This window comes from Oncorhynchus mykiss, chromosome 20, assembly GCF_057628025.1.
Source record: "Oncorhynchus mykiss isolate SJ-2025 chromosome 20, ASM5762802v1, whole genome shotgun sequence".
Lineage (NCBI taxonomy): Eukaryota > Metazoa > Chordata > Actinopteri > Salmoniformes > Salmonidae > Oncorhynchus > Oncorhynchus mykiss.
This window is the reverse complement of record NC_143041.1, coordinates 14,248,801-14,267,569: the sequence shown is the minus strand read 5'-3', so window position 1 is coordinate 14,267,569 and position 18,769 is coordinate 14,248,801. Positions and strand designations below refer to the sequence as shown.

Sequence of the window (18,769 nt, the reverse complement as noted above, 5' to 3'; positions counted from 1 at the left end):
AGGAACTTAAGCATGAACACACTCATAAAAACAGCATCTCTTTGCTGTGTTCGTTGACACTCTCTAGCCATGGTTACGTTATGCCTGATACGTTAATGCAGACACGGTCATCTAAGCCATCTGATTGGCCAGCAGTAGGCCTAGTGCACTTGATTTGCTCTCTGGGACCGCCGGGAAGCTTCAGACACATGATGGGAACACTGCTCGCCACTCATGCAGTTTACTCTTTTATCCATTATATGGTTAATTTGATCCCAGCCAATCACAGTTTAGCTGTTCACGCATCTCACTCCTTGAGGTTTAGTTATACAAAATCTTTGGTGAGATCGCTTACTGAGTGAGGGTGACCATCTGAAGAGTGGCTCCCAACTTTTCTACAACTGTTTTGTGTGCGTTCAGATACTAGTGAGTATTGTTTGAGGTTATATCGTAATTCTATTGAAAGCCTGAGTGTTAATTGCCATTAGTGGTTAATTTCACCTTTATCTGTTGAGTAATGGTAGATTGCTAGACTAGCTGTTCGCCTGATATGGCTTCTCTTTGATGTTTGTATAGGCCTACTATTTGCTCACATTGTTTGCCTCATGAATATTAGCTAATGGTTATTACTTAGTTGTGACATTATGTGGTTACATGCAAATGCCGCGGCATTGCTTTGTTAGTGCTACATCATGCTAGTGTGCATGCCTTTGCCTCATGGCAGTGTGGTTGTGCTTGCAGGCGCGAGCGCTATTTTGCTAATTGAAGCCTGTATGTACCAGCCTTTGTTTAGCCCTGTTAATGGTACTCTTTGTGTACACAGTGGTTATGGACACTATTATTATTTCTGTATAATCACTCATTGCAGAAGCATAGCCAGTAATTAGTTGGTGGGTGGGCCTGCAGAAATTTGCTGAGAGAAAAAGTTGAATTTCCTGCAATTCTACCATGAAGCAGGCAGGAATCCTTGCCTTGTTTCATTAAATCACTACGACTTCTGACACCAACGTAATGAAACAGGCAGGGAGAGCGGCTCGAACCCACAACCTTCTAGCCAAAAGCCCAGCGTACTGTGCCACTTAAGCATGCTTATGTGGCAGAGTCAATATCTGCGTTTATAAACCAGGGTCGCTGCATTATGTAAGTCTATTTGTAATATTGGCCTTACTGTATGTATTAGAGGTCGACCTATTATGATTTTTCAATGACGATACCGATTATTGGAGGACCCCAAAAAAAGCCGATACTGATTAATCGGCCGATTTTTATATATATATATATATATATATATATAAATATATATTTCTAATAATGACAATTACAACAATACGGAATGAACAATGAACACTTTTATTTTAACTTAATATAAAGCATCAATAAAATCAATTTAGTCTCAAATAAATAATGAAACATGTTCAATTTGGTTTAAATAATGCAAAAACACAGTGTTGGAAAAGAGCGTAAAAGTGCAATATTTGCCATGGAAAAAAATCTCATGTTTGAGATCCTTGCTCAGAACATGAGAAAATATGAAAGCTGGTGGTTCCTTTTAACATGAGTCGTCAATATTCCTAGTAGAGGTCGACCGATTAATCGGAATGGCCGATTAATTAGGGCCAATTTGAAGTTTTCATAACAATTGGAAATCTGTATTTTTGGACACCGATTTGGCCGATTTTTCAAATATTTTTTACCACTATGCAAGTCAGTTAAGAACACATTCTTATTTTCAATGACGGCCTAGGAACGGTGGTTTAACTGCCTTGTTCAGGGGCAGAACGACAGATTCTTACCTTGTCAGCTCAGGGATTCAATCTGATAACCTTACAGTTAACTAGTCCAACACTAACCACCTGCCTCTCATTGCACTCCACGAGGAGCCTGCCTGTTACGCGAATGCAGTAAGAAGCCAAGGTAAGTTGCTAGTTAGCATTAAACTTATCTTATAAAAAAAAAACAATCAATCAATCATAATCACTAGTTAACTACACATGGTTGATGATATTACTAGTTTATCTAGCGTGTCCTGCGTTGCATATAGTCAATGGTGTGCATTCGCAAAAAAAGACTGTCGTTGCTCCAGCGTGTATCTAACCATAAACATGAATGCCTTTCTTAATATTAATACACAAGTATACAGTGTATATTTTTAAACCTGCATATTTAGTTAATATTGCCTGCTAACATTAATTTGTTTTAACTAGGTAAATTGTGTCACTTCTCTTGCAATAGAGTCAGGGTATATGCAGCAGTTTGTGCCGCCTGGCTCGTTGCGAACTGTGTGAAGACTATTTCTTCCGAACAAAGACAGCCAACTTCGCCAAACGGGGGATGATTTAACAAAAGCGCATTTGCGAAAAAAGCACAATTGTTGCACGACTGTACCTAACCATAAACATCAATGCCTTTCTTAAAATCAATACACAGAAGTATATATTTTTAAACCTGCATATTTAGCTAAAAGAAATATAGGTTAGCAGGCAATATTAACCAGGTGAAATTGTATCACTTCTCTTGCGTTCATTGCACGCAGAGTCAGTGTATATGCAACAGTTTTGGCCGCTTGGCTCGTTGCGAACTAATTTGCCAGAATTTTACGTAATTATGACATAATATTGAAGGTTGTACAATGTAACAGGAATATTTAGACTTAGGGATACCACCCATTAGATAAAATACCGAACGGTTCCGTATTTCACTGAAATAATAAATGTTGTGCTTTCAAAATTATAGTTTTTGGATTCGAACATATTAATGACCAAAGGTTCGTATTTCTGTGTGTTATTATGTTATAATTAAGCCTATGATTTGATATTTGATAGGGCAGTCTGACTGAGCGATGGGTAGGCAGCAGCGGGCTCATAAGCATTCATTCAAACAGCACTTTCCTGCGTTTTTCCAGCAGCTTTATACTGTTACACACTGGCAATACTAAAGTGCCTATAAGAACATCCAATAGTCAAAGGTATATGAAATACAAATAGTATAGAGAGAAATAGTCCTATAAATACTATATTAACTACAACCTCTTACCTTGGAATATTGAAGTCTCATGTTAAAAGGAACCACCAACTTTCATATGTTCTCATGTTCTGAGCAAGGAACTTAAACGTTAGCTTTTTTACATGGCACATATTTTTACATGGCACATATTACTTTCTTCTCCAGCACTTTGTTTTTGAATTATTTAAACCAAATTGAACATGTTTCATTATTTATTTGAGGCTAAATTGATTTTATTGATGCTTTATATTAAGTTAAAATAAGTGTTAATTCAGTATTGTTGTAATTGTCATTATTACAAAAAAATAAAGAATTGTCCGATTAATCGGCATCGGCTTTTTTGGTCCTCCAATAATCGGTATCAGCGTTGAAAAATCATAAATCGGTCGACCTCTACTTCTAATGGCTTTCCATGAACCAGTTTGCCAGTCCCTGCCCATTGGGCACAGACGTCATTTCAACGTTTAGTTTTGATCAAATCAAATTGTATTTGTCACATGCGCCGAATACAGAAGGTGTAGACCTTACCATGAAATGCTTACTTAGAAGCCCTTAACCAACAATGCAGTTCAAGAAGTTAAGAAAATATTTACTAAATAAACTAAAGTTAAAAAAAATACAATAAAAAAGTAACACAATAAAATAACAATAACGTATACAGGGGGTACCAGTACCGAGTCAATGTGCGGGGGTACAGGTTAGTCCAGGTAATTTGTACATGTAGGTAGGGGTGAAGTGACTATGCATAGATAATAAACAGTGTGTAGCAGCAGTGTAAAAACAAAGGGTGGGGTCGTCAATGGCCATTTCATTAATTGTTCAGCAGAAAATGTTTGGGTCCTTCCTCTGATACCGCCTAGTCTATAGGTCCTGGATGGCAGGAAGCTTGGCCCCAGTGATGTATTGGACCATATGCACTATCCTCTGTAGCGCCTTATGGTCAGATGCTAAACAGTTGCCATACCAGGCGGTGATGCAACCGGTCAGGATGCTCTTGATGGTGCAGCTGTAGAACTTTTTGAGGATCTGGGGACCCATGCCAAATCTTTTCAGTCTCCTGAGGGGTAAAAGGGGTTGTCGTTCCCTCTTCACAACTTTTCTTGGAGTGTTTGGACCATGATAGTTTGTTGGGGATGTGGACACCAAGGAACTTACAACTCTGGACCCACTCCACTACAGCCCCGTCGATGTTAATGGGGGCCTGTTCGGCCATCCTTTTCCTGCAGTCCACGATCAGCTCCTTTGTCTTGCTCACATATATTTGGTTGAGTTGTCAACTAATGTGAATTAAACGTGAAATCAACAAAAAATGCCGTCATTGGATTTAGGTTTAAAAAAATCAATAACTCCCTTACGTTGATGATCTTTTGCAAATCCATGTTGATTCAACGTCATCACATTGCTTTTTTTGCATGATGTGGAAACAATGTTGATTCAACCAGTTTTTGCCCAGTGGGCACCTCCATGTGTAAAACCCAGTAGCGCTCCTGCAATCTGCATTGGGATTACTGAAAGCACCGCATTAGCGAAAATAACCTGCCCAGCTCCCTGTCAGTCACTAACCCGGAGGATCAGTTGTCAAGGTATAGTAAAGCTATTGTAGCTATAGTATAGTCTACCTGTTTGTGACCTATTTAACTGATATTATATGTCTATATCTTACTGGGATAGACCTAGTTGGAACCTTGTTTAATTTTTATTTGGGATATTTAGTCGTTTAATATCTCGGGAAACATGTTATAGGCTATTTGTAGCTCTTGTTAGGTGTCGTATAGCCTAGCCTATACTCTCTCCTATGGCGATATGTCATCTGGTGTGAATGCATTTCATTTTGGTGAGTGATTTTCTGCGTAGTTTTACCTGGAGAGGCACATGTTCACCACTCGGGATATTATCCTATCAGTATTTTGTGAATAAACATTTAGTGCTGTGGTATTTTATTACATTTTATTTGCTCAGTGTTGTTAGGAAATGTGTTGGAACAAATCATCCACTAAGGTGATTTTGATGCGGGTGATGAGGTAGATTACCTTCTGGCAGCTGATCAAAGACGCCACGGATCATGACAGTTGTCAGGCTTCAAATGCGAAGGCAGAGGGGTTACCTTGCTAAGGGGGTCCAGTGTGCGCAGTGTCATTGGCCCCTTCCATGAGATCGTCCCATGATGGGAGTCGGGGGCCTCGGCACCGCGACCCCAAGCTGAATGTGCGAAATGTGCGTAACGTTTTCTTACAGTTGGTGGAATTCGCCTCTCTCTCTCTTTTCTATCCTCTCTCTCTTCCATCCCCTCAATCTCTTAACCCCCTCCTTCCCTCTCTGTCTGTCTCATATCACACTCTCCTCTGTCACTGTGTAGCCTTCTCTCTACTCCTTATCTCCTGTCCTCGTAGCGCCATGTCGAACGAGGAGCGGACTTTCATTGCCATCAAGCCAGATGGAGTTCAGAGGAGGCTTGTTGGCGAAATCATCAAGCGATTTGAGCTAAAGGGCTTCAAAATGGTGGGGATGAAATTTGTCCAGGTACGTCATTCTACTTACTGGAATCTGTTATTTTATATGTAGGCTGTAGTCCTATGCACTTTCAGCGCATTACCAGACAAAATGGTATAGCCAATAAGTAGGACTGAATGGCAGGCCTGTATAATAGTATGTAAACAGGCTATCTGACAGCTTTTCTAAACAGCTTTTCTAAATAAGCACACAAATCGTCTAAGCAATAACTGCCAATACACATTGTTTGGGCATACAATACACATTGTTTGGGCATACAATACACATTGTTTGGGCATACAATACATCTAGTCCTTGAGGTAGTTCCTAGTGAGCAGATTAGCATCCTGGCTTTTCTTAACCACATGTATGTTTAGCATAGGTCTCCTGATCTTGTCTGCGTTGGTCTGTGGCCAAAGAGGGCTGCCTTGTGACCTATGAACCCAGAGATCAGAAGTGCCCACCGATAATAGTCACTGTTTGCAATGGGCTGTTTAAAGGTTAAACACATGCACTCAACGGTTACCTAGTTATAAACTCTAGTGACTTCATGTGATTGATGCTATATGCACTACAGCAGAGTGTATCCAGATTTAGGCTATAGCTTTACGAAACCCTTGTTTTGTTGCAACATGACTGTTACTGGATCCTTTACTCCACAGGAGGTTGGTGGCGCCTTAATTGGGGAGAACGGGCTCGTGGTAATGGCTGGAGCGGAATAGGTGGAATGGTATCAAACACATGGTTTCCAGGGGTTCTATAGCATTCTATTAGCTCCGTTCCAGCCATTTATAATGAACCGTCCTCACCTCAGCAGCCTCCACTGCTTTACTTCTGCTATTCTACCACTGGTGTTCCAACATGGCCCGCTGTATTTTGCTGTGATCTGCCTCTTGTGCATCTATGGTTCTGGTGGATTATTGATTGATTATTGATGGTTCTGACTACCTGTTGTGTTATGTCGTGTCTGACTAACCCAGGCCCCGGAGTCTCTGCTGAGGGAGCACTACGCTGACCTGGAGGACAGACCCTTCTTCCCAGGCCTCGTCAGCTACATGACCTCAGGACCAGTGGTTGCCATGGTAGGAGAGACTTTCCTTGTTGTTTTCATTGACAAGTGGTGCAATTGGTCTAGTTTCCCCTGCAAGAACACAGAAAAGCCTGCACACTAACGCTTCTAATACCATTTCACCATGCATGCGTTCACTACCTGTACCACTGTCAAATTATAGCTTTGAGCCGCCAGGCTTGAACATATTCACATTAGTACTCGTATTTTGAAATGTATTTGACCGCTGTGCATCGAAATGGAAGATCATAAAGCGTACTTGGATAGTAGAGTGTTATCCATCTGTGTGTGGGTGCCAGGTGTGGGAAGGGTTCAACGTGGTGAAGACGGGCAGAGTGATGCTGGGAGAGACCAACCCTGCAGACTCCAAACCCGGCACCATCCGAGGGGACTACTGCATCCAAGTGGGCAGGTGAGAATTCATCGCGCCACACCACTGCACATGATACAACAAGAAAAGAAAGCCGCGTTTAGTCACACACACAACAGATAACACACAAAAGCATTTACTAAGTAAACATGTGTTGATATTTTAAAAGCTTTTTTGATCATTGACATCACTTGGACAAGTCCAGTACTTGCTAAACTCTATCCAGAGACACTAATTAACCCATCGTTAAGTCTCCATCTTTCTTCCCTTGTTGTTTTCAGGAACATCATCCATGGCAGTGACTCAATAGAGAGTGCCAACACAGAGATCAACCTGTGGTTCAAACCTGAGGAGCTTTGCAGCTACACTAGCTGCTCTACCAGCTGGCTCTACTGATCTAGGATCAGTTTACCATCCACCAACCCTAACCATTAGGACTAGGAGGGGGAATGTAAAATTGGCCTTAGATCAGAGACAACTTCATCCTACTCTAGCTGGCGACTGAGGACCATTTACTATGGTAAATGTGTTTGACTGCCTGTTTTGTTCAACTGAGCTTTCCAATAAAAGAAACTCACAACCCCATCTTTTTTTCTTGTTGCTAGGGGTTGACAAAATCTGATAACCTTACTGAAATTCCCAGGTTTTCCAGAAATCCTGGATGGAGAATTCTGGATTTCTTGCTCATTCCTTCGTGATTCAGGGAAACTTCCAATTGTGTTTTGTGGAAAGCAGGGATTTTATTTCATCTACCTCACATCATGAAAACCCTTTTCTTTCAACAGCCACCCAGTGAACTGCTCTTGATCTGACATGGCCTACAGTAGGTTGACAGGGTTCATTGGTGCATCACCGTCCTGTGGGCCTCAGTCCTGCTGGCCACATTGACAGTTCAAACATTAGCAGGCCTGGCCAGGTCACTGCCAACATTAAGCGGGATTAGCCGGCGCCATAAACCTAGATTGGGATTAACTGTGGATCTGCTGCCTTGCTCAGGTGAGTAAACGGTCAACCTAATGGTGGACAAGCATTTTGGGACCTGGGATGACACAAAGGCTCAAAGGAGGTATCACACACAGACTGTATGCTTAGAATAGTACCTGTGTCACTGGGGAAGATTTGACCCAAGATGTCTATCAGACGTGCATGTGGTGTGGAGCACTGGAAGCACCTGAGCCTGGCGGATCTCTGTAGTCAGTCTCATTGCAGGACTCTGGAGACGCACTGGGTCCACTGCATGGGGGAAGTGACATCGGAGTTACAATCGTTAGCAGCCGCACACAAGCCTAAGATCACCATGCGCAATGCCAAGCGTGGGCTGGAGTGGTGTAAAGCTCACCGCCTCTGGAGCAGTGGAAATGCGTTCTCTGGCGTGATTAATCCCGCTTCACCATCTGGCAGTCTAACGGATGAATCTGGGTTTGGCGAACGCCAGGAGAATGCTACCTGCCCCAATGCATAGTGCCAACTGTAAAGTTTGGTGGAGGAGGAATAATGTTGTGTGGCTGTTCTTCATGGTCCGGACGAGGCCCCTTAGTTCCAGTGAAGGGAAATCTTAACTACAAAGATTGGAAAAAATCTGCATCAACAAATATAGTAATTTATAAGTATCATTTTATTCAGTGTAAAAAGTTAGTTCTTACAAAAATCACTAACAGATAGACCTTTTCACAGCCATGCGGAAACCGTTTGCAATGATTGTAAACAAAGAAACCAATAACACAACCAATATTGTCCCCAAACACTTGATATATTTACAAATTCAAGGAATTGTCTATCAAACTTTGATCACAGCACAAAATTACCATAATGATGAAAGGAAACCTCATTTTTAGTAGACACACTATCAAAAAAATGTACAAACCCTACACTGCAACGTAATATGTATTACAAGGGCCAGTGTTAATAATTTCAACAATCTTAACAAACCATTGTTGTTTGTATCCAAAATAAATCAAAAACGCAACTTAAGCCCCTCCATTCATAATTACAATTGAGAATTATTTCCCCAATAAAATAACTAATAATCACGTTATCAAATATATGTAGCACCATGATATAATGGCTGAATATAGAGGGTTTGTCGCATACAAAAAGAGACCCGTGTTAGTATTCAATGAACAGACACCACATTCTAGATAAACTCCCTAGCCCCTACCACCACGAGAAACCATGTTTGAGTCTGAAAAGATTTGGATAGGTGTAAGCAATATGGCTCAAATTCCACCAAGCTTACCAAAAGGGCAAAATGGAGGTATTTCCATGTTTCTCATACCTATCAAATCCTTTCAGATCTGTAGGAGATACTTTGGGTTAGGTGCTAGAGGACGATTTAGTGGGCGGTAGCACGACCAAAGACCATAACAACAACAAAAAGCTCAGTACAGGACCACAGAAAGACCTCACTATTCTGCATGCACTCTAACTTGATTGATCTGTGCACCCACTACCAAATCAGCCCCTCAGATCTACACACTTCCTGAATTGCCCCTTGTACATCTGAACGGACCGGATAGATGTGGGCCTATAATGTCATATTGCTTATACGCAACCTGTTCTTTCAGATATCTAAGAAGGATTCATAAGTGACTAGATGGAGAGGCAAGGTGTTGACTTTGGATTGGGCTTCTAGGTGATATTGGGATAGTCTTACATACATTTCTAAGAATAAAGAGGCATAGTATCACTGAAAAAGTAGAAACCTTCAAAATGCAGAAAAGGTTTGCGGTGTTGGATTGTGCGTTAGGAATCATTTGGGTTATTTGGAAAGTAGCAGCAAAGTTAGTCTATAAACAGCAGTGTCATTATTTTCCTTATGGTGATAATGTAATTTGGTCAGTAAATTGGTTAAGATGACCATCATCCTTTAATGCTTTCTTCGTTCTCATCTAGTTAGTCAAAGTCTGCGCCAGATCGAATTTCATAAAGTGAATCACAAACAAAAAAGCAAATCCTGAACTCCAAACCTTTTACACATAAGGGTATAACGAGACACGACATTTTATTGCTCTGCTGGACATTGTAAATAACCTTAATTAATATGATGAACAATTCAATCATAAATCAACAGAGTGAGGAAATGCATATTGGCAGAAACTATGAAACTATACATCCCTTGGAAAAAGAACACCACATGGAAACAACGAGGGTAACACATACCTATCTACACAAAGCACGGCGTCAAACTGAAAAGGGACCTTAATTGTTACTGTTAGAACATTAGGACATGAATGGTTTATATGAAATACCTTACCAACCAACTGAACAGTAAATCACTGAACACAAGAAACCATATCAAAAACGGGAGAAATCAACATTCAGACATGGACAAGAAGAAACTTTGTGAGCAAGTTGTTCCATTAAGACTTTTCTCTAAGTAACTTTACGCAATGTCGTTCTGTTTGATTTTAATCGTAATGTGCTTTGCTTGACCCTTGAAGACAAGAAAAAGCAAACATTTCCTGAGAAGTTAATCGTCAACCTTACTGGTATAGAGAGATTATAGCTAATTTCACAACTGCGACGATCACTGAGCTAGACCCATTTTTCTGTACTAGTCTATTTCGACACGGAGTGTACAAAACATTATGGACACCTGCTCTTTCTATGGCAGACTGACCAGGTGAACGCTATGATCCCTTATTGATGTCACTTGTTAAATCCACTTCAAATCAATGTAGATGAAGGGGAGCAGACAGGTTAAAGAAGGATTTTTAAGCCTTGAGACATGGATTGTGTATGTGTGCCATTCAGAGGGTGAATGGGCAAGACAAAAGATTTAAGTGCCTTTGAACGGGGTATGGTAGTAGGTACCAGGCACACTGGTTTGTGGGGGTGGGGGGGCAACTCAGTATTAGGAAGGTGTCCTTAAGGTTTTGTACACTCAGTGTATATAGCGTGTGGTTCTAACAAACCTAACTATTCTATTCTGATTATAGACCGTAGCTCACAGTTGTCACAGTTATGCAATAGAATTTAGGTAAACTGATGTAAGTATAATATATTTTATGTATCTTAATATCACTTTAGGGTGTTATATTTCATGGATGTGACATAGCAAAATAATACAGAAAACATTATTGCATATTATTCCATTTTGAGGACTACCTCAAATGTGCTATGTTACAGATATCGGTGTTTGCGGTCTAGTCTTAAAGTCAAACATATGAGGATATAATTATTTTATTTGCATATGGTATATCAAGTTGCCCAAACCTGCATTTCAAATTTGAGACCCCATTATGAATTCACAATGAGCCCCAACCCTGTCTCTATTTGACTGCCAAGCTCACCAGGAGGTAGTACAAAGATAGAAATGAAGTCTAGATACAGATGCGTCACCACTCAGTACCAGCTACAACACACAAGCAGATTCAGGAATTCAGGAGGATCTCCTCCAACCAATCAGGAATCTTATAAAAATGTATAACCTCTAATTGGTGAATAAAGAAGCCAATGGGAAAGGTTCTCCTGCTATAGCCTACTCCAATCTGATCCCATTGGTTTTATGTACGTACAGACTATCAACAAAGCCGTGTTTAATAAAAGACAACACGAACAATAAAGGTGTTATCCAGTGGCTCGGTTGAATACTTAACCAGTACGCATCGATATGGCTCTGAAATAAAGGACTACCCATACAGAAGAGGAAAAACACCACTGAAATAAAACGACCGGTTTTGCATATCTCGGAAGTCATCCATGAAATGTAGCCTACATTGTTTTTCTGCCTGCTTTACAACATCATTTTAGGATTAAACTTTGCTTGATTACTAAAATCATGTCTGTCTTTTAGGGCCAGACTTACTAAGTTTACACTTGTTTTCTTCGAGGAAAATAGGTTATGACAATATGGTAGAGTAAAATAAAGAGTATATCATGGTTTAGCTTTGTTTCTGGAGTTGTATCCTGTACTTGAAAAAAACTGATGCAAACGTTAGCTAAGTCCGGTCCTTCTATTCTAAAGCTGCTGACATGGTAAAGGGTGGTTCCAACAACCCAAAGAGACTGGTTGTTTGTTCCTGTAGTGCAATCTGTGACAGTGTTTATCTAGTGTATCCCAATAGACACATTAGCACTACCTAGTATGCATAGCCAATACTAAGTAGTACGCAAGTTACCCTATTAAGACACAAACACCATCTAGTTTGAGAGTGTCAGTCCTATCACACCAGCAAGGTTTCGGATTTATACAACATCTATTCAAAACCCACTCTCGTCAAATCACAATTCTTAATATCTATATTGAACAGTCACATCTATGAATATGTATCCTCATAATATCTACACCACTCCCGACGGTCCCCCCCCCCCCCAAAGAGAGGTTGATAACAAATCAGCGTTGAAGTCAAAATAACAACAACCCTCCAATTTAAAGGGCAAAAACAAACAAAGAACAGAAACTTTACAAATATCAACTGAAAACTTCAAGTACTATTAACAAATAAAAAGCAAGTCCACCTGGCAAAATGTTTGAAAAATAATAATAATCATCCTGCTTTATACAACTTGTTCCCTCCCTCTCAAGACCGAGTGAAATTAAATCCCGCCATGTGCGGCTAGCCTTCTTACCTGAAAGAAATAAACCAAGGCCTGGCTCAGAAATATCTGTCACAGTTAGTCCAGGTGACTGTGTGTTTGGGCCCCAAGTTTTGAGTCAGAGATCCTGCCTAGCAGGGTGGGGGAGAGAGACTACCCAAATGAGAGGCTTCTGTTTCTGGGCATCCAGAGCTCCAATGCCCCCTAGATAGATGCATTATGGAGGAAGAGAGAGAGCCACAGTCGTATCCAATCATCCAGGGAATTGGGATTTTAAATCAGATTGTCCAGGTATCATAAGAGGCCTCTTCTGGGCCGGTGGCTTTGGGAAGTGTCCAGTTACCCGTTAGCCTTGTTCATATGGTATGTCTGTCTCAGTGACTGTATCAGAGCGCCAGGGTTTGAGGCTGTAGCTGCTCAGAAGGGTACTCACCCCTGGGTGGTTTTGGGGAGCCCCAAGTAGCTTAATTTGTGGGTGAGGGTTGGGGTTTCAGGGCGTGAAGTCACTCAGTGTTTGTATCCCAGTAGCATTCTCTCCTGATTGGGGTGTAAGAAACTGGCTTCTCTGGATATGTTTTTCTTTTAGAGCACTCCATGCTCCCTGCCCTGTTGTTCTCGTCTTGGTTTAAAGATGTCTTATCCTAGTTGGGGGGCCTAGCCCGAGGCCCCTGTCCCCCGGATCATCAGGGCTCCTGTTTGATGTAGTAGCTGCCCGAGCCGTTGCTCTCCTGATCTGAGATGCCCTGGGAGAAGGTGAACTCATCCACCTCAGCCGGCTCCTCTTTCAGACGCAACAGAGACTCTGGAGAGCAGGAGAGAGAGGGGGAGAGAGCGTTAGCCAAATTGAGGGTTTGATGAATCTCAAAATTATAGGCAAAACTCTTTCCAGCATACCAAGACAGGGCATTCATTTTTCAACTCCCAAGAGAACAAAAAAACAGAAAAAATTGTATTCACAAAACCCTTTGCAACACAGGAACAGCTGAATTAATAACTAGCCTTCCATTTGAGCCTGCAATTCCAGTAATACGAACAGACATACACAGTAAATCATATTACCACTTTTTCTCACCTAATACGCATCATGAGGTGGGAGGAGAAAATTACATTTTTCACATTAACACTTTCACTGCAATAACATGACACAGAAATAGATCAAATAGATTTCTCTTTCCTGCAGTTGCATCCGACACACAGCGATCACACATGAAGGTCAGGACCTAGAGTGGATGAGGACTGGCCCCTGTTACCGCCCTCTGTCTGTGTGGAGGTCTCAGTTGTTATTCATTGTTAGTGTGTTACCTGGTTTGTGGGTGTGGTGGTGGTGGGTGCGGGGCCGGGGGACCATAGTGGGGCCCTGGCTGGAGTAAGGGGGCGGACTCTGCTCTTCCTCCTCCCCTGATAGGCTCCTCCTCCTGCCTGCCTGACTGAAGGGCCGTCGACCAACCGGAATCTTCCGCTCTAGACACCAAGTCAGACTCAGGTAAGCTACCAGGGGTGTTTTCAGGATGCTAGCGCTCCCAACAGTATAGATTTGAATGTTTGGTTGAGCAGTGTTGCTTTATATGTATTTTGAAAAATCTAGTAAATGCATTCATTTATTCATCATAGATAATATTGTGTGTATTAGGCAAAGGCCTAGACAACTCCATGCTTTAATGAGATTACATGTGCATATTCCAAATCCTTTCATATAATATTTCAAAACACGAATCACCAGGCCCCAATGAATTATTTTGTTGCAAAACCTTTCAAACGGTTCCAAGAATGATCTCTGTTCCATTATGAAACGTTCTAGAACCTTACATAATCTGAATACACCCCAGGTAAGCTACCAGGTAAGCCAGACTCAAGTAAATCAGCTAGAGTTGGTGGTGTGTGTGACTGTGTCTGCACTAAACCACTCCCTGAGGTGTAAAACAAGCTGTGTTTGGACCGTCACACCTGGTGTTACAAGCACGTTCCCCACATCTTTGGCTTTTACCCCGAGTGCCACAGTTTCCTTTCATGTGACTCATGCCAACCAATCAGAACCCAAGGAATAGACAAAAAATAAAAAAACTAACCAATAAGAGAAAGGTTAGATAGATTGACCCCACCAGAGTGTGGACCAACAGAAGGAGGAAAAGAGGAAAGAAGTGATAACTCACTTTTCTTTTGGCCTTTGTACTGTTGGGCTTTCTTCTTCTGCTTGGGTAGAGCAGGTGGGGTTTCTCTGGCCACTGAAATTACATAAATTAGCAGTAAATAAACAGTTGTCTATTGTTTTACTGACACAAAGGTACATTTCTGCCTGTTAGTTTGGGACTAGGGTGTAAAACCGGTAACCGGTATCCCGAGATTTCCCGACCAAGCTCCTTCAGGTTTCCTGAGAAAGAAAATGAAAGGTACCGTGGACCAATAATATACTAATTCTGTGTCTCACTAACGCAAAAATATGAAATACGTACGTCCAAATAGCTGCATGAAACGGACATACCTACTCTCTGGCTTCATTCAGAAATCAAACCAGTCAACACAACGCTAGCAGCCTACCATATTCACTCAACATAAAGTCCCAATTAAAAAAAAACACTTGGCTTTTAGAAATGTAATTGCTGACTATCATGTGTAGGTTACATGCGACCTCTCATTGCAGTCGAAAATCTCCATCTTACATTCACAAATCTCCAAACTAGCTGTGTGGCACTGGCAGAGGTTCACCATGTGCTAGTCTACTCACTGTTATCAAAACAGCAGCTACACTGGGTCTGAAATAGACATTTACAACATTGTTCCATGGTGTTAAACTTAAAATCTGCTAAATTGTAATTATTCGCCTACCTCCTCATGCCTTTTGCACACAATATATATATATATATATATATAGACTCCTTTTTTATTTTTTCTACTGTGTTATTGACTTGTTTATTGTTTACTCCATGTGTAACTCTGTGTGGTTGTCTGTTCACACTGCTATGCTTTATCTTGGCCAGGTCGCAGTTGTAAATGAGAACTTGTTCTCACCTAGCCTACCTGGTTAAATAAAGATGAACAAAAAAAAAAAAAAAAACATTTTTTAAAAGCGGGAGCACATCGTGCTTACTAGTCAAATTTGCAGGAAATTGATCAACCACTCTGCTATGCATAGTGTTGAATCTCCTCTACTTGCTCATTTGTTTGTTCAGCGGCGAATCATATTTATTTCCCGTGACAAAGTCACCACAATAAGTGGGTTAGTATTGAGTAAAAACAGCCACAACCCTCCCAAATTCCCCCTGATAGCCAAGTGCAAGGGAAGAGAAAAGGACAAACAAGCTGACATATTTCAGCCAAAGGTATGATATTTTACCAGTCGGTCAACAGTGCTTCATCAACGAAATAGGGCGGTGACAGAGAACTTCTGAGTTATTGAATGGCAACAAATACAGTACATCAAGACACCAATATATTCATGTGTATACATTTCTCCATTTACAGTGTATTATCAGATCAGATTTTTTCACTGGTATTACATGTCCGTTTAAGCTAGAGATGTGGGTTTTTGCATGAGCTGCGTCTCGATCCGAGCTTTATGTCTCCTAGATATAGGACATTTTTGGACTGTCTTTTTTGCCATTTATGAATGTGTTATTCAATGCATTTCTGTGGGATTTGGTACTAAAGACCCCCCTCCCCATAGACTCTAGAGAATAAATAGCATTTCTGGTTTGAACAGGAACACCGGGATGCCCCAGGTGTGTTTGCAATTTTCCGGGGAAGGAAAATACTAAACCCAATTTGGGACTCCAGTGGAATGTTATCGAGTAATTGGCAACATATCACTGGAACCTAATCCAATCCATCAACGAGAACCTAAGGGTAGAGGTTGCTTTATGTCTGAGCATGTTAGTGTGTTATATTTGGGTAGAACTATAGTGCTTGATCTCACTCTGTGCGGCGGGGGGCTGTAGCTGGTAGCCGGTCAGCTGACACCAGCCCACGGGGTAGAGGTCAGGTGATTGGCAGTCCACCCATTGGTCGTACTCATCCTCCCAGCCGTCAAAGTGGATGCGCAACAGGCGGTGGACGATCCGAGTCACAGTGGCAACACACACCAGCCTGGGATCCATCAGGTCCACGGCCTCCAGCTTCATGCCCTGGCGGAAGCCGTGGTTTGGAACATCCTGGGCAGGGGCAACAAGATAGCGGAGGCAAGGAGGAGAGATATTCTTAGGTTAAATGCTCAATCCAGGGTTTTTTCCATTACAATTTTGAAGCACTTTCTTACAACAAAGATGTACAGTGGGTATCGTAAGTACCCCCCCTTGGATTTCTTCACATTTTATTGTGTTACAAAGACCTGGGAATTTATACTTCTCAGTATTTGGTATTCAGACTTACTTTATTCAGTCACGTAACATGCTCTGCAGGTGTGGCTACCTTGCACGCTCTGAATAAACTTCATACAACCGCTGAAAACCCTCCCACTTGCTGGCCAACAGATTTTCTCGTGAAGTTTTCATTCAAATAGGGTTTTCAGTAAATGTATCTTAAGACATCCCTTTAAATACATTGTACCTTTTGTCGACAGACTAGAATATATAGAGAAAACAGGTTCAGAATATTAGGGATCAATGAAAGAAAGCCATCTAAATATATGCATATTCATCTACATTTCATTTAAGGTTATTTTAGATTATTTAAAGTTTAGGAAAGTATTTATGAATCTGGTTTGGAGAGAAAAAATGAGGTTTGATTCATACAGAAAATTGCCGCATTGAGTTCTTCAACTCGTGGTAATGTTGGAAGATTAGTCTACGTCAAATGATAATAGGGATTATAATAGGGAGAATAGTGTACAATGTTAGGCTATACCCTCCTCGTTTATTGCCTGCACTAACCATGGAACTGTGTGATGACACAGCCAAGTGTTATACCACACTGTTACGGCTTGGCCTGCGCTCCGATTTAATTAGCCTACATGTCTTTTTTTCTTATATTATCAACTGTTACTAATGATCCTCGGCAATAAAAAAAAATCACACAGCCGTGACGATGTTTACAGAGGAAGCAAATGAAAGTAAACGAAACAATCTAATTAAATGAAATGATAACGTAGACTATACCAACTGAAGGGAACCAACAGTAAATTGGCAGTTGAATATATGTGGTTATTAGGCCTACTAATAGTGACTAATATTTAACATGATAGAAACAGGAAACAGAGAAAGTCGGGGTAGCCTGTCATTAAGACATTGGAGAGTGCACATCCCTGGATGCCAGTTAAAAAGGCTATACAATTTAAATTCTACATAATGGCACAGTATTTCATCAACTTTACAGCGGGAAAGATATGCTTCAGTTTGCTGCTGGTTTCACGTGTCTCCAGCGATCACAAGGTCAATTTTTTTTTTTTTTACAATTCCCTTATCCAAACTGATTACTAATTTAACCTAGCTCTTATCAATAGCTCTTATCAAGTTGTACATTACAGTGCATAGAGAACGGTGTTACTTCTTTTGGAGGAAAATTAAGTAGATGTTTTTTTCTCACTTGGAACCGGCAGGTTCGCTACACCTTATTCATGGTTTCCTTGTGCATAAAGGTGGTGACGATATTGGGAAATGAAGTCAAGGTCAGAACACCTCCGCCACACCTTCATTTATCTGATCTCCACCCCAAACCAATAGCGGGTGAACAGCACGCTATCCTCATGCTTAAGTTCAAGGTCAGAATACGTGGAGAGAGAAAAGTGCATTTAGGGATTTACATTCCATTTACGCTTGCTTAACTCAGGTGGAAATCCCCCTATGAGATTTCCACACCTGGATAGTTTAATGCTTGCTTATTATTCTTTTCAAAATTCTTCCAAGCTCTGTCAAGGTGTTGGGACTCATGACTAGACAGTGATTTTAAGTCTCGCCATAGATTCTCAAGCAGATTTAAGTCACAACTGTAACTTGGCTCCTCAGGAACATTCACTGTCTTCATGGTAAGCAACTCCAGTGTAGATTTGGACTTGTGTTTTAGGTTATTGTCCTGCTGAAATGGGAATTCCTCATCCAGTGTCTGGTGTAAAGCAGACTGAAGCAGGTCTCCTCTAGGATTTTAGCTGTGCTTAGCTACATCCTGTTTCTTTTTATCCTGAAACAGTCTTTGCTGATATCAAGCATACCCATACCATGATGCAGCCACCACCATTTCAGCCAAAAAGTGTATTCCTTTGCCGTTTAGTTTTTTTGCAATATTGCTTTAGTGCCCTGTTGCATGCAGGATGCATATTCAGTATATATTTTTTTCATACTTCTTGTCTTTTTGGTCATTATTGTGGCGTCACAACAATGTTTTTGATCCTCATC

At 41.1% G+C, this 18,769-nt stretch overlaps 2 protein-coding genes across 5 annotated transcripts in view; one reads left to right on the top strand and one right to left on the bottom strand.

The window, feature by feature from the left end:
* Window positions 1-269: 269 nt before the first annotated feature.
* Window positions 270-7,495, top strand: nme2a (NME/NM23 nucleoside diphosphate kinase 2a). 3 transcript variants are annotated; one of them, XM_021575666.3, is made up of 5 exons: window positions 270-405; window positions 5,339-5,502; window positions 6,453-6,554; window positions 6,841-6,953; window positions 7,193-7,495. In XM_021575666.3, the coding sequence occupies exons 2-5, from the start codon at window positions 5,377-5,379 to the stop codon at window positions 7,305-7,307; spliced, it is 456 nt and encodes a 151-aa protein (XP_021431341.1). In that variant the 5' UTR covers window positions 270-405; window positions 5,339-5,376; the 3' UTR covers window positions 7,308-7,495. The 3 variants fall into 3 exon arrangements, with proteins under 3 accessions (XP_021431341.1, XP_021431342.1, XP_090068447.1); XM_021575667.3 differs by having other exon boundaries at window positions 314-405; window positions 5,373-5,502; XM_090212321.1 differs by lacking the exon at window positions 270-405 and adding an exon at window positions 4,409-4,565.
* Window positions 7,496-8,508: 1,013 nt separating this feature from the next.
* LOC110498736 (MBT domain-containing protein 1) overlaps window positions 8,509-18,769 on the bottom strand; it is a 29,600-nt gene continuing 19,339 nt past the window's right edge. Inside the window, exons 17-20 of one of the 2 annotated variants that reach the window (XM_036955725.2) lie at window positions 16,360-16,594; window positions 14,600-14,671; window positions 13,752-13,910; window positions 8,509-13,251 (exon numbers count right to left, since the gene is read on the bottom strand). In XM_036955725.2, the coding sequence (XP_036811620.1) occupies window positions 13,133-13,251; window positions 13,752-13,910; window positions 14,600-14,671; window positions 16,360-16,594 (585 nt within the window). In that variant the 3' untranslated portion in view covers window positions 8,509-13,132. The remainder of the gene's footprint in view (window positions 13,252-13,751; window positions 13,911-14,599; window positions 14,672-16,359; window positions 16,595-18,769) is intronic. The other variant, XM_036955726.2, reaches the window with a different exon arrangement.

Coding starts and splice junctions, on each gene's coding strand:
- nme2a (XM_090212321.1), top strand. CDS start 4,409: ATGTTGATTCAACCAGTTTTTGCCCAGTGGGCACCTCCATGTGTAAAA. Junction 4,566..5,338: donor CCGGAGGATCAGTTGTCAAG/GTATAGTAAAGC, acceptor GTCACTGTGTAG/CCTTCTCTCTACTCCTTATC. Junction 5,503..6,452: donor TGGGGATGAAATTTGTCCAG/GTACGTCATTCT, acceptor TGACTAACCCAG/GCCCCGGAGTCTCTGCTGAG.